Raw genomic sequence first — 13,792 nt, forward strand, 5'->3', positions numbered from 1 at the left:
TATTCTTCGAAATTTTACCAAATATCTCATCTTGTAACCTGATGAATTCGAAAACATTACCGTATGGTTCCCAAAACTTGATAAATTGTCTCATTTCAAAAAAAAAAAAATCAAAATATCCTGTAACCTAAAAGTATCCAAAATTTCACGGGCAAGTTGAAAAACCCTTCATAAACCCCTTTCCTCCACCTCTAGATTCTCTCCATTTCCGGACCCCTTATCACCACCGGAAACCGGCAAACCCAGCTAACTCTCTCTCCTCCACAACCCCTTTTGATGCCTTTAAGACCACCACCACTCCGGTCCTTTCTCTCTCCTCTTCCGGTATCACTTTACCCTCCTATGTCCCTTAATTCAATTCGGCAACCCTATTTTTCAATTCCCACTTTCCGTCGCATCTTTCCTTTAAAGCTCAAATATTTAGGGTTAGGGTTTCCACAAACCCACAAATTTTCTACCAGCCCATTTCGACCCAGGTCCAGTTCTGGGCCCAAATACCCGCGCGACGTCGTTCCAAAGGCAGCCCCAGTGTCAAAAAGCTTAGCTGAGGATGAAGATGAGTTGAATAATTGGGTGAGTGGTTTAAGGACTAGTTCTTTTAGGTCTGGGGTTTTGACTGAGGACGAAGAAGATAGTGGTAGAGGGAGAGGGAAGATAAGGGGTAGTATTGGTCAAATGGGCAAGAGGGGTAGAGATAGTAATTTTGGTTCTGAGGGTATTGATGAGGATAAGGGTTTACGGAAATTCGGTAAGAAGGGTTTCCGGGATTCGGGTAATTCCGGTGCTATGAGTAATTCACCGAGGTTCGAGAGGAAATTTGGGGGTGAAGATGATAGGAAAAGAGATGGGGTGAGAGAAGGTGTGAGGGGAAATGAAAGGGATTTCGGAGCGAGGAATGGTCGGGATTCTAGTAATACTTCCAAGTTTGTGAGGAGGGTTGGTGGTGAAGACGGGGGAAGGGATATGAAGAAAAGAGTTGGGGGGAGAGATTTTGTGAAAGGGAAAGGGGGAGGTGAGAAAACTGTTGTGAAGCGAGCTGCATTTGTGTCGGAGGATGATGATGATGATGATGATGATGATGAGATTGAGACAGAGCATGAGAAGAAGAAGTCGGTTTCTGGGTTTTTGGATTTGATTGGTGGGGAAGATAGTGAAGAGGAATCTGACGAAGAGGATGATGAAATTGTGATCAAGAGTAGAAGTTCTTTATTTGCAAATGAGGGCGAGAAACCTAGTTCTGGACCTAGCTCATCTGATAGAGGTGATTCGGAGTCGTATCTTAGTGATACCAGGTTCGTCTTCCAGATATTCATTTCTTGTTGGTTGTTTATGCTATCTAATGTTTTGAATTTGTGTCATTAGCATTGGTTTCTTGTTTTATTAATCATTTTGGTGATTGGTAGATATTCTGTATAATAATGATAGAGATGAAAGTTATACTCAATGTATCTGCTATAAATTTACAAGGTCTTTCCCTGCCTTATGGTGGATGACTTGGTGACTTTTAAAGTTTGTTGATTTATGTTTTCTCAAAGCTGCATTCTTGTGTAGTCCATCTCAGTAGTAGCTGCTACTAGTTAGTTCATCTTGTGGATGAGCAATGTCCTTCAATATGGCCAGTTTAGTTTGGATTTTTATTTACTCTGGATTGTATTATGGGTATGCCTCTCCTTGTTCAGTCAATGGCTGATTTTTTACCTTAACTGCAGGTTTGATCAATGTGCTATATCACCCTTGTCTTTGAAAGCAATCAAAGATGTTGGCTACGAGAAGTTGACCATGGTGCAAGCGGCAACTCTCCCTGTTATCCTAAAAGGTCAAGAAAAAGTTTTTAAGTAAAACCAAAACTGATTTTGTAGTGTTACTAATTGGCTTGCAAAACTGAGATTGGTTGGAATATGAGCTTGTTAGACAAGGTTTATCTAAAATGCAGCTTAAGTATTAGTAGATGATATTTGAATGAATAAATCTGTTTGTTTTCTGCTCTTGCTGTCTATGTTTTTTGGATAAAATCATAAAACGGTAGGTACAGTTTTAAGGGCAAGTGGATAATAGATAAGTAGCTTACTGAATGTTATGGTGTCTGCCCATGAAGCTGTTTGTACTGCAAATGTACCTTTGAACTTTCTTTTTGTGCTGATTTAACTATTACGGGCCTATGAGGAGCTGAAATGGTAAAAGCTCTTCTGATGTCATTGGAATGTTAGGTACTTTTCCGTCCATTTCTCATCAACAAGGATGTGCTTTAATTTAGTTTCCTTCTTTTTCTTTTGGCCCCCTTTTTTTGTTGTGGGGGGTGGGGGTGGGGGGTGGGGGTTGAGTTTATACAAAGGCCATCTAGCAAAATTTATGAGAGGCTTTTTCACATATTTCCAATCTGTTTTATAGCTGTTTGGTTAGCACCTGACTGATTTCTTGCTTACTCTTCACTTTTCAGGTAAAGATGTTATGGCTAAGGCTAAAACAGGCACAGGAAAAACTGTTGCATTTTTGGTAAAACATACTTCATCTCTTATCAAATATAGTTTTGAATAATCCAATGTGAACTGTTGCAAATAAAAATGTGAAACATTCTGAGTTTCAACCTTTAAGCAAAGGCTAAAAATATAAATTCTTCGTATACCTTTTTTGGATAAAAAATTTCGGTATTTTCTGAAGATATTTTTTGTCGTACTAAGACTTGTTCTAAATTTCAGCTTCCGTCCATCGAAGTGGTGATAAACACCCCTCCTGCTAGTCGTGACCAGAAGAGACCACCAGTTCTTGTTCTTGTAATATGTCCAACGCGAGAGCTTGCTAGTCAAGCTGCTACAGAAGCTAAAACTTTGCTCAAGTATCATCCTACTATTGGTGTCCAAGTTGTTATTGGTGGTACTAGGCTTGCTGTTGAGCAGAAGCGTATGCAGGCAAATCCTTGTCAGGTCAGATACATAATCCTTTCGAGTAATTTTTTTGTGCTGAAGATGTATTGTGTATACAAAGTCAGTAGTGGACATATTTGAGATTTTGGATCTTTATGAAGCCATTTACTACTCCTGCGTCTCACTGTTTTTCACACTTCTATTACATGAATGTTCCAATATATTTTTAACCTTTCCTGTTCGAGTAAAAAACAAATCTGTTTTCTCTATCACATCAACCATTTTTCTGTCTCCATCACTCTACTTCGCTTACTTTTCTTCTCTTTCTACCCACCTTTGTAATTTTTGTGTGCTGAAGATGTATTGTGTATACAAAGCCAGTAGTGGACATATTTAAGATTTTGGATCTTTATGAAGCCATTTACTACTCCTGGGTCTCACTGTTTTTCACACTTCTATTACGTGAATGTTCCATTATATTTTTAACCTTTCCCGTTCGAGTAAAAAACAAATCTGTTTTCTCTATCACATCAACCATTTTTCTGTCTCCATCACTCTACTTCGCTTACTTTTCTTCTCTTTCTACCCACCTTTAATATTTTAATTTCCACTTATACTACCATTCTCTCACCTTTTTTATTAAATGCCTACCTCACCAATCTACCATATTATGTCAAACCCTAGTACTGTGGAGAATATCATATTATCATTGCTAAATTGCATCCTTAGGGCAGGCAGTTAACTTGATTTTGGACACAGATTCTTGTAGCTACACCTGGGCGGCTTAGGGATCATATGGAGAATACTGCAGGATTCGCCACTCGGCTTATGGGTGTGAAAGTTCTTGTACTTGATGAAGCTGATCACTTGTTGGACATGGGATTTCGCAAGGACATTGAGAAAATAATTGCAGCCACTCCCAAACAGCGGCAAACACTACTGTTTTCTGCCACCGTCCCGGATGATGTTAGTTCTTTTTCAGCATTTGGTTGCACACATGCATGTCCTGTATCAATAATGTGAAATAATTTCCGAAGCATAGGCTAATCCTTACAATAATTTGAATATTTATTTGAAGGTACGTCAAATCAGCCATATCGCTTTAAAAAGAGATCATGAATTTATCAGTACTGTTCTAGAAGGCAGCGAGGAGACACATGCAAAGGTGCGTTCACGATGCTACATTTTGCTGTCAAAAGTTTGCTTGTATTCATTTTGTAATATGAGGTACTCGTATTTGTTTTTGCCAAATTACCTAATAGGTTTGAGAAAACCCCTCATTTTCCCTGGGTATTAAGGTGTCAACATGGTACTGAATGTAGCTCTGGGCATCAAGTGAGGAAGTTGAATTTCACGAGTTTTTGTGTATTTTCTTCACTTTCTATGTCCTCTCTCAACCCAACTCCTCTACAATATCAGCACCACCATGACCCAACCCTTCTCTCTCTTCTTCACGAACACTATTATCATCATCAATAAGGAAACAAACTTCTCTTCGTTCCAACTCATCCTCTGCTCTGGTTTCCCCCTCCCCCTCCTTTGACCATCACAACCACACCTCCATCCTCTTTTCATTTCTAATACTCTCTATCCTCTTTTCATCTTGTGTCCCCTTTTTCTTTCGCCGTGGCACAAATCTCTTATGCAAGATTTTTTTCCCCTGTTCACTGAATTCAGTTAAGCCTTCATGCCATTAAAATCTGAATGAGGAAGAGTTTCATAGTGAACAGAACGACTATAATTAGGATTAGTAGTAGTTAAAGGAGGAGAAGAAAAAGATGACGATGGAGGAAAATAAATATTAGGAGAATAGATCCAAGAAAAGGGGTTAAGGAGGAGAAGTGGAGCTTTCCGATGAGGAAGAGGGACTGAACAAGTGGAATCAGAAAGGAAAGTCCTATAGAAGAGAGGAAGACGAGTGCTTGCAGAGAGAGAGAGAGGACGGGGGACTCTATGGTGGCGCTGATGATTGTGAGAAGGAGGATATAGGAGGTTGAGGGAGAAAATGAAGAAACCAAAAAGAAACAACCAAAAACCCACTTACCTTAAGAGAAGGGACCCCATCTGATGCTCGGAGCTATGTTTAATACTTTCTTGTCTCTTGTCTTATTTTTATGCCAACAATGGAGTGGGTTGTTACTTTCCATTTGAGTAATTAATTCGTGTTTGATTCTGACTCCTAAAACTTGTATGAACTTTTCAGGTTAGGCAGATGCATTTAGTTGCTCCCTTGGAGAATCAATTTTCTCTAATATACACTATTCTGAAGGAGCATATTGCGGATGATGTCAACTATAAGGTATGAATATTGATCAACTGGTATCTTTTAGTGAATTAAATTTGGACTGGAATTGATGTCAACTATAAGGTATGAATATTGATCAACTGGTATCTTTTAGTGAATTAAATTTGGACTGGAATTTTAGAGATATGCTGTTCCTTGGATGATGTTGTTGGTGAATTCATGACATGGTCTGGTCTATACAGGTTCTTGTATTCTGTACGACAGCAATGGTGACAAGATTAGTTGCGGATCTTCTTGGTGAGCTTAACATGAATGTTCGTGAGATTCATTCTAGGAAACCACAGAGTTACAGAACCAGAGTGTCTGATGAGTTTCGCAAGTCAAAGGGTATTATTCTTGTCACGTCTGATGTGTCAGCACGTGGAGTTGATTATCCAGATGTTTCGCTTGTTATACAGGTATTAGACTTCACACATCTGCTGCTTTAGTCTGAGATGTATTGACCCGTGTTTGTATTGTATTGTTAAAATCTCAATTGTTTCATGTGTAGATGGGAGTGCCGTCAGGTAGAGAACAATACATACATCGGCTAGGAAGAACAGGACGTAAAGGCAAAGAAGGGGTAGGGATACTTATGTTGGCACCATGGGAAGACATCTTCTTAAAGTCAATAAAGGATCTTCCTATTACCAAGGCAACACCGCCAACGGTTGACCCTGATATGAAGAAGAAAGTAAGATATAGCACACATTCATTACTTCCCTGTACAATTTTAATAGAGTTCGTTTGTTCTTTTGAATTTACTTTTGTTTTTCTTGTTGTGACCGGCCATAGGTGGAGCGTGGGTTATCAAATGTAGACATGAAGAACAAGGAAGCAGCATATCAGGCATGGCTTGGGTACTATAATTCAAATAAGAGTGTTGGACGAGATAAAATTAGACTTGTAGAGCTTGCGAATGAGTTTAGTCGGAGCATGGGACTCGACACTCCTCCCGCCATCTCCAAGCTTATTCTTGGCAAGATGGGCTTAAAGAATGTCCCTGGTTTACGTGTTAAATAGAGACATAATTAATTGTTCTGTCAAAATTTTGGGGTTATATAACAAGCAATTTTTCAAGCTTGTAACATTTTAGTTTTGGTTTTTAATTATAGGAAATCTTGTAAGTTTGACACTTTATTGGCAGTAGGAATTTTTATAATTATTTGTATTCTTTGTAATTTAAGCATACATCGTAAAATATCTTTGGCATGCATCGAGTTTAGTTTTTCGCTGAAAGAAGTCGTGTTTCTTTGTTACGGAGTAGTTTGTTATGACTTGCGAGAATAAAACTATCTAGCACCCCTAAAGTGAGAAGGCAGCTTTGCAGCAAGTCCAAAAGAGGCTAATGAGCCCCCTGGTTGGGCGAACGATGAAGCACCATGCTTGAATAGACTTAGATAATTTTGCTAAGTATGAGATGGGCTTTTGTTCTCCAATAGAGGCTAATGAGCCCCATGCTTGGGCGAACGATGAAGCGCCATGCTTGAATAGACTTAGATAATTTTGCTAAGTATGAGATGGGCTTTTGTTCTCCAATAGAGGCTAATGAGCCCCATGCTTGGGTGAACGATGAAGCGCCATGCTTGAATAGACTTAGATAATTTTGCTAAGTATGAGATGGACTTTTGTTCTCCAAAGGAACTAATGAGCCCCACGTTTAGGCGAACGATGAAGCCCCATGCTTGAATAGACTTAGATAATTTTGCTAAGTATGAGATGGGCTTTTGTTCTCCAAATGAACTAATGAGCCCCAGGCTCGGGCGAACGATGCAACACCAACGACTTTGGCTTTTGATAGACGCACATGGAGTGGCATATGGAGCGTGTGGCTTCTACTTGCCGCACATGATGGTGCCATGGCTTCTACTTTTCGCACATAATTGTGCCATGGCTTCTACTTGTCGCACATGATGGTATCATGGCTTCTACTTGCCGCACATGATGGTGCCATGGCTTCTACTTGCTGCACATGATGGTGTCATGGCTTCTACTTGGCGCACATGATGGTGTCAGGGCTTCTATTTGCCGCACATGATGGTGTCGTGACTTCTACTTGTCGTACATGATGGTGTCATGGCTTCTACTCGCCGCACATGATGGTGCAATGGCTTCTACTTGTCGCACATGATGGTGTCATGGCTTCTACTTGCCGCACATGATGGTGCGATGACTTCTACTTGCTGCACATGATTGTGCGATGCAGACACATAACGTAGCGTTGAAACTCGGGTTGTCATTTCATGCCCATAGCTTGATGGCCTTACGTTTGGCTGTTGGTGCAAGTCATGAGCGAACAATGATTCATATTTTGCTAAGTATGGGGATGGGATGTTGTTCTCCAAAGGAGCTAATGAGCCCCATGCTTGGGTGAACGATGATGCCCCATTCTTGAAAATGACTTAGATTATTTTGCTAAGTATGGGAATGGACTGCTGTTCTCCAAAGGAGCTAATGAGCCCCATGCTTGGGCGAACGATGATGCCCCATTCTTGAAAATGACTTAGATATTTTGCTAAGTAATGGGTTGTTGTTCTCCAAAGGAGCTAATGAGCCCCATGCTTGGGCGAACGATGATGCACCATTCTTGAAAATGACTTAGATTATTTTGCTAAGTATGGGAATGGGCTTCTGTTCTCCAAAGGGACTAATGAGCCCCATGCTTGGGCGAACGACGATGCGTAATTCTTGAAAATGACTTAGATATTTTTTTGCTAAGTATGGGAATGGGTTGTTGTTCTCCAAAGGAGCTAATGAGCCCCATGCTTGGGCGAACGATGATGCACCATTCTTGAAAATGACTTAGATTTTTTTGCTAAGTATGAGAATGGGCTGTTGTTCTCCAAAGGAGCTAATGAGCCCCATGATTGGGCGAACGATGAAGTACCATTCTTGAAAATGACTTAGATTATTTTGCTAAGTATAAGAGTGAGTTCATATGTTTGAACTTGGCTTGTATTTTCCTTTTGATGTATGCTGAGCTTGCTTGGCCAATGTTTGGCTTCTCCTTTACAACATTCTAAAAATACAAAAAATTCCTAAATAATATCCGCCGAGCTCTTTACTGCCTTGAAAAATTGAAAATTCGTTTACAATGATGGAATGTTATTTAGCCTATGGCGGGCTTACATGTATCCACCCCCACTTTCGTCATTGAAAACTATGTCTGTGAGATATAAAGCTAAGTACTTTTGAGAAAGGGAGAAATGCTTAGGAGATTGAACGTAAAACCTTCTAAGGTTGTCGGCGGTCCATGGACGAGGGAGGGGCTTGCCTTCAGGAGTTTCGAGTCCCTTCCGGCTTGGCTTTCTTAGCCAGTGGCTGGGGGTACTTGTCCCTCTCTTGAGGCTGTTAACATAGCATCTCCTGCCCACTTGTTGATCCCCAAAGATTTTTCCCACGGTGCCATCTTCCAACTCAAATTGCATGAGAAGTTGGTACACAGAGATTGCGGCTTTTATTTTGTTTAGTAGAAGCCGACCTAAGATGATGTTGTATGGTAAGGAGATATCAACGACAAGAAATTCTACTAGCAATCGCCTTCCTTTGTTCTTGGGACCCAGCCTGACGGGTAGCTTGATAGTGCCTTGGGGATGGACGGCTTGACCTCCGAACCCAATTAGTGGTTGGGAGATGGTTTTTAGATTATCTTTGGAATACTTGAGCCCTTTCTAGACACTTTAGAGTAATGATGTCTGCGGATGATCCACTATCCACTAACACTCGCCCTACCGTTGAGTTAGCGACTTTCATCTCGATGACCAGGGGATCGTCCCATGGGACTCTTGAATTGGGAAGACATCTTCTTAAAGTCAATAAAGGATCTTCCTATTACCAAGACAACACCGCCAACGGTTGACCCTGATATGAAGAAGAAAGTAAGATATAGCACACATTCATTACTTCCCTGTACAATTTTAATAGAGTTCGTTTGTTCTTTTGAATTTACTTTTGTTTTTCTTGTTGTGACCGACCATAGGTGGAGCGTGGGTTATCAAATGTAGACATGAAGAACAAGGAAGCAGCATATCAGGCATGGCTTGGGTACTATAATTCAAATAAGAGTGTTGGACGAGATAAAATTAGACTTGTAGAGCTTGCGAATGAGTTTAGTCGGAGCATGGGACTCGACACTCCTCCCGCCATCTCCAAGCTTATTCTTGGCAAGATGGGCTTAAAGAATGTCCCTGGTTTACGTGTTAAATAGAGACATAATTAATTGTTCTGTCAAAATTTTTGGGGTTATATAACAAACAATTTTTCAAGCTTGTAACATTTTAGTTTTGGTTTTTAATTATAGGAAATCTTGTAAGTTTGACACTTTATGGGTAGTAGGAATTTTTATAATTATTTGTATTCTTTGTAATTTAAGCATACATCGTAAAATATCTTTGGAATGCATCGAGTTTAGGTTTTCGCTGAAAGAAGTCGTGTTTCTTTGTTACGGAGTAGTTTGTTATGACTTGCGAGAATAAAACTATCTAGCACCCCTAAAGTGAGAAGGCAGCAAGTCCAAAAGGCTCATGGAGCTGCCTCGTCTTGTGCTGTGCCTTTGCTTTCTTTCTCGACTACACAACAGTTTGTTTTAACTATTTTACGTTGCGGTTTGGCCGATGTCAAAATAAGAAGGAAATTTGTCAATTGTTACCTAGCGTAACAGTCAATTTGGCCCTATTTGGCAACACAAATTCTTATTTATAATGGGTGTACAATAAATATTGTACTTCATACCGGAGTAAAAGTTGAATCAAAATGCTTAAAAGTTACATTTATATATGTAAAAGTTATCTATTTTTTAATGATAACTTTTTCATTTGAATAAAAATTATTTATTCAAAATCACTAATAATGTATAAATTAATCATTTAATCCTTTAAAATGTTTATCTATCAACTTTTTAATTTTATAATATAAAAGTTACAGAAAAATAGGTTAAAGTTACAAAAAACTGCATAAAAGTTATCTTGGTGTACACCTTGTGCGCGCAAGACCTTTTGATTTGGCAAAACACTTAGTAGATGAGTAGAAGGGAATAGTGGGTAGCGGTAACAGGTAATTGATATTAGTGTCCGGTGAAATTATCGGTTGATATTGTAAAATAAAATAAACAGTTTTTTCATGAAATGTCTTCGAGGTTTCACTGAACGTACCAAATAGGCAAATACCCCATGTTTTCAAAAAAAAAAAAAAAAACTTAAAATTATTATGATTATTTAATTTATTTTAGTTAAGTTCAATATGTTAAGTTTGGTTCAATTCAGTTCCAATAAGTTCAGTGTAATTCAAGTTCAGTGTAATTCAGGAACAACTAGCAATTTGGCTCGTGCAATGCCCAAGAGCATTTTATAAAGTGTTAGAAAAACTTACATTGCTCGACATACGACAACTTTTAGGTGTTAGGAATTTAAATTTTTTTTGTAAATTAGTAATTTTTTGTTTATTGTAAGATAATATATAAATAAATCATGGTTGCTAAACGCAACCCTTTTTACTTGACTTTTTAACTTTCATATTTTTCATTCTAAAAAAAACCCAACCCTCACTTTTACTATTTATCTCTACCTTTTTTGATATTATTTTGGTTCAAATACAATTGATTTTTTTTATTAGGGGCACGTGTATATAATCAAATTAGAATACATATTTTGATTACAATGTACGATATTTTTGACTTGGAAGACTTTGGAATTGAGGTAACTTTCGTTTTTTCCTATTTTGGGCCTTTTCATGCAATTGATATGAAATAAATATTTCTATTTTGTACGAAATGAACAGAATATAATTAACGATTCTTACAGATTTAGCAAAATATAAGTAACTCTTTCATATAGATTGAACATAACTGAACTAAGTATTTTGTACAAGTTGAACAAAATGATGATACTAGTTCTTACAATTGTTTATAATGAAAGAGTTGTCGACTGATCATGTAATGGTTGTTTGTTATACATTAGTAGCGATGATAGAACTTATTCCTGTTATGTTCAATTTTGAACGGATTTATGTTTTGTTCAATTTATACGGAATACTTAGTCCTGTTATGTTGAATCTGTACGTAATGGTTAATTATATTTTGTTCAATCTTTACGAAATAGTTAAGTATATTTTGTTCAATCTGTACAAAATAGAAATGTTAATTTCATACAAGTTTATGAATAGACTCGAAAAAACAGGAAAAAACGGAAATTACCTCAATTCCAAATAAAAATATTGTCCATTGCAATTTAAATATTTATTCTAATTTGATTAGATGCACATGAAACTGGAGAGAAAAAAAAAACAAATTTATTAGGTTGCGTATAGTACTTCAAAAAAAAAAAACAAAGTGAGGGTGGAGAATGAAAAAAATGAAGGTAAAAAGGTTGTACCAAGTAAAATCAGATTCCGTATAGTACTTCAATTCCCTGAACAAAAGTTAATTCCTAATTCTTAATCCCACATAGACAATAACTTTCAGAATGGGCTATTAGACTCGTTAGGTTCCCTTAAATCATATTTGAATCTTGCCTCCAAATATTGATATTATTTCTTTTTCCGATTTTCCCAAACTGGGTACGATATTTTCTCTTTTGTAGGTCTTGCAATTCTTATACAAATGAGCCCTTAAGTTTTGAATGTGTAGATTGAGCTTCTTGAGGGCAGCTCTCACATACATTTTTTATCCTAAAAATCAACAATGTGATAAACAGAATTTCCGTACGATTATTACGAATACCAACGATAAACCCTCTTTTATTTTGATTAATAGTTTAGTAACCGTGCACACGATGATTAGGGATGGCAACGGGTAGGATCCGGACCGGATCCCCTAGGATCCAGATCCATATCCGTTTTTTAGGCAAGGATCCAAATCCTACCCGGATCCGATGGGTAATGAAATTGAGGATCCAGATCCAGATCCTACGGATCTGGGTCCAAAACGGATCCTAACTTATTTTTTCATCAAACGACCTTAATTTTCATTTTAACCTTAAAACATAGTTTAATAAAACTTCAATAACAACGCTATTTGTCCATACAAGCATTCACTAAAATCAAATTTAACAAATCCAACATAAATAATTTTAAAAGTTCAACAAACTTCAATAATGCTACAATTCTTAAGTCAGAGAGTAACGACTTTGAGGAAAAAAAGAAACAAAGATTTAGGATTTTCATTTTACTCTTTATTTTTATATTTTAATTATTTATTTTTGAAAAAAGACGGGTAAACGGATCCGGGTCCGGGTAATGACTTAGGACCCGATCCAGATCCATTTTTAAAACCAAGGATCCAGATCCTACCCGGATCCGTCGGGTCCAAAAATTGAGGATCCAGATCCGCTGAAAACGGATCTGGATCCATGGATCCGGCCGGGTCGGATCCATGGATCCAGAGGAGATGTTGATGACTTATTTTGATGAGATGTTTAGTTTTCTGATACTTTTTGTAGTTAAGAATTTAAAAAACCTTTAACTTATTGAAGTAAGTACTAATGTTTATTGTTTTATTCGTATGTTTTTGTTATGTGTGTCTTTAGAGTTGTTTGATTTTTTTTTTAAAATATATATGGGTGTCTTTAGAGCTTCTCTGTTTTTTATTCATAAAAAATGGAGAAAAAATGTCGATTGATGAGGTGATGACACATGTCATATTGTCACATATGGTTACAGTTTTTAAATACTATGTATAGAGGATAGACTAGGTATAGATAAGTCGAGTTCAATTGAGTGCCGTATGACCGTACCTAACCTCCCGAGAATACTAGAGCTGTCAAAAACTGTCCCGACCAGAAAACCCCACCTGTACCCGACCCGAACCAATTTTAACCCGATGATGTATGACTCGAACCCGAACCCGACACCGGACCGAAAGATGATCGATAACCGTACTGACCCTACCGAACAATGACCCAAACCCGATTCGATACCCGACCAGACAATGACCTTAACCCGAATTTTTCCACATAACATGTTAGTGACTCGACCTCTGGAGTAAATATTTTACGCTTGGATATTTTGAGATGAATAAATCAGTTATTGACTCGATCTTAACCCGTGAACCCGACTTGAATTTTAATTGACTCGAAAATTATCCGACCTGAACTTGACCAAAACCCGAGATTAACTGCTACAAACCCGATTCAAACCCGACATTATAAAACCCAAACCTGGAATTGAACTCGACCGGAACATGACTCAACCCGAAATGGAAAAAAAACCCGACTTTACCAGACCGAAAACCAGTCTGATTTAACCCGAGTGATAAATTGACCCAACCTGACTATGGCCCGAAACCCAAGATAACCCGAACCGGACTCAATGAACTATTTTGACAGCTCTACCCGGTATTGGTAGGAGGCAATATACGCAATTTTGATGGTGCAGGCGTGTGCACACAGCTCTAGGTGCACCAGGATCAAAACGACCAACATTAAACACAATACGCGCGTTTTCATTAAATTCCCAGAAAAAAGAACAATGCCCTTGAACAAAAGAACAATAAAAGAACAATTCCCCCGAACAAAAGAACGTTAAAGGCTCTGTTCTTTTCAGCTATGTTTATCGCATTTTTATTTGATGAGCTGTTATTTTTGCTATATATATTCTTCTGGGATATATGTTTTGAATTCAAACTATGAAGAGGAGAGAGAAAGTGTAAACTACG

General features: G+C 38.0%; 2 protein-coding genes across 2 annotated transcripts; both read left to right on the forward strand.

Moving 5' to 3' along the window:
• The first annotated feature begins 89 nt into the window (after positions 1 to 89).
• Positions 90 to 6,365, forward strand: LOC110791251 (DEAD-box ATP-dependent RNA helicase 31). Its single transcript, XM_021996002.2, has 10 exons — positions 90 to 1,292; positions 1,710 to 1,816; positions 2,438 to 2,493; positions 2,697 to 2,921; positions 3,621 to 3,827; positions 3,940 to 4,026; positions 5,065 to 5,160; positions 5,349 to 5,564; positions 5,657 to 5,839; positions 5,941 to 6,365. Exons 1-10 carry the CDS (start codon positions 277 to 279, stop codon positions 6,166 to 6,168), a joined length of 2,421 nt encoding a protein of 806 aa, XP_021851694.2. The 5' UTR covers positions 90 to 276; the 3' UTR covers positions 6,169 to 6,365.
• A 2,542-nt stretch (positions 6,366 to 8,907) lies between these two features.
• LOC110791263 (DEAD-box ATP-dependent RNA helicase 31-like) lies at positions 8,908 to 9,405 on the forward strand. The gene is made up of 2 exons (XM_021996019.2): positions 8,908 to 9,023; positions 9,125 to 9,405. The coding sequence occupies exons 1-2, from the start codon at positions 8,922 to 8,924 to the stop codon at positions 9,350 to 9,352; spliced, it is 330 nt and encodes a 109-aa protein (XP_021851711.2). The 5' UTR covers positions 8,908 to 8,921; the 3' UTR covers positions 9,353 to 9,405.
• Positions 9,406 to 13,792: the final 4,387 nt, after the last annotated feature.

Source organism: Spinacia oleracea, chromosome 2, assembly GCF_020520425.1.
Source record: "Spinacia oleracea cultivar Varoflay chromosome 2, BTI_SOV_V1, whole genome shotgun sequence".
Lineage (NCBI taxonomy): Eukaryota > Viridiplantae > Streptophyta > Magnoliopsida > Caryophyllales > Amaranthaceae > Spinacia > Spinacia oleracea.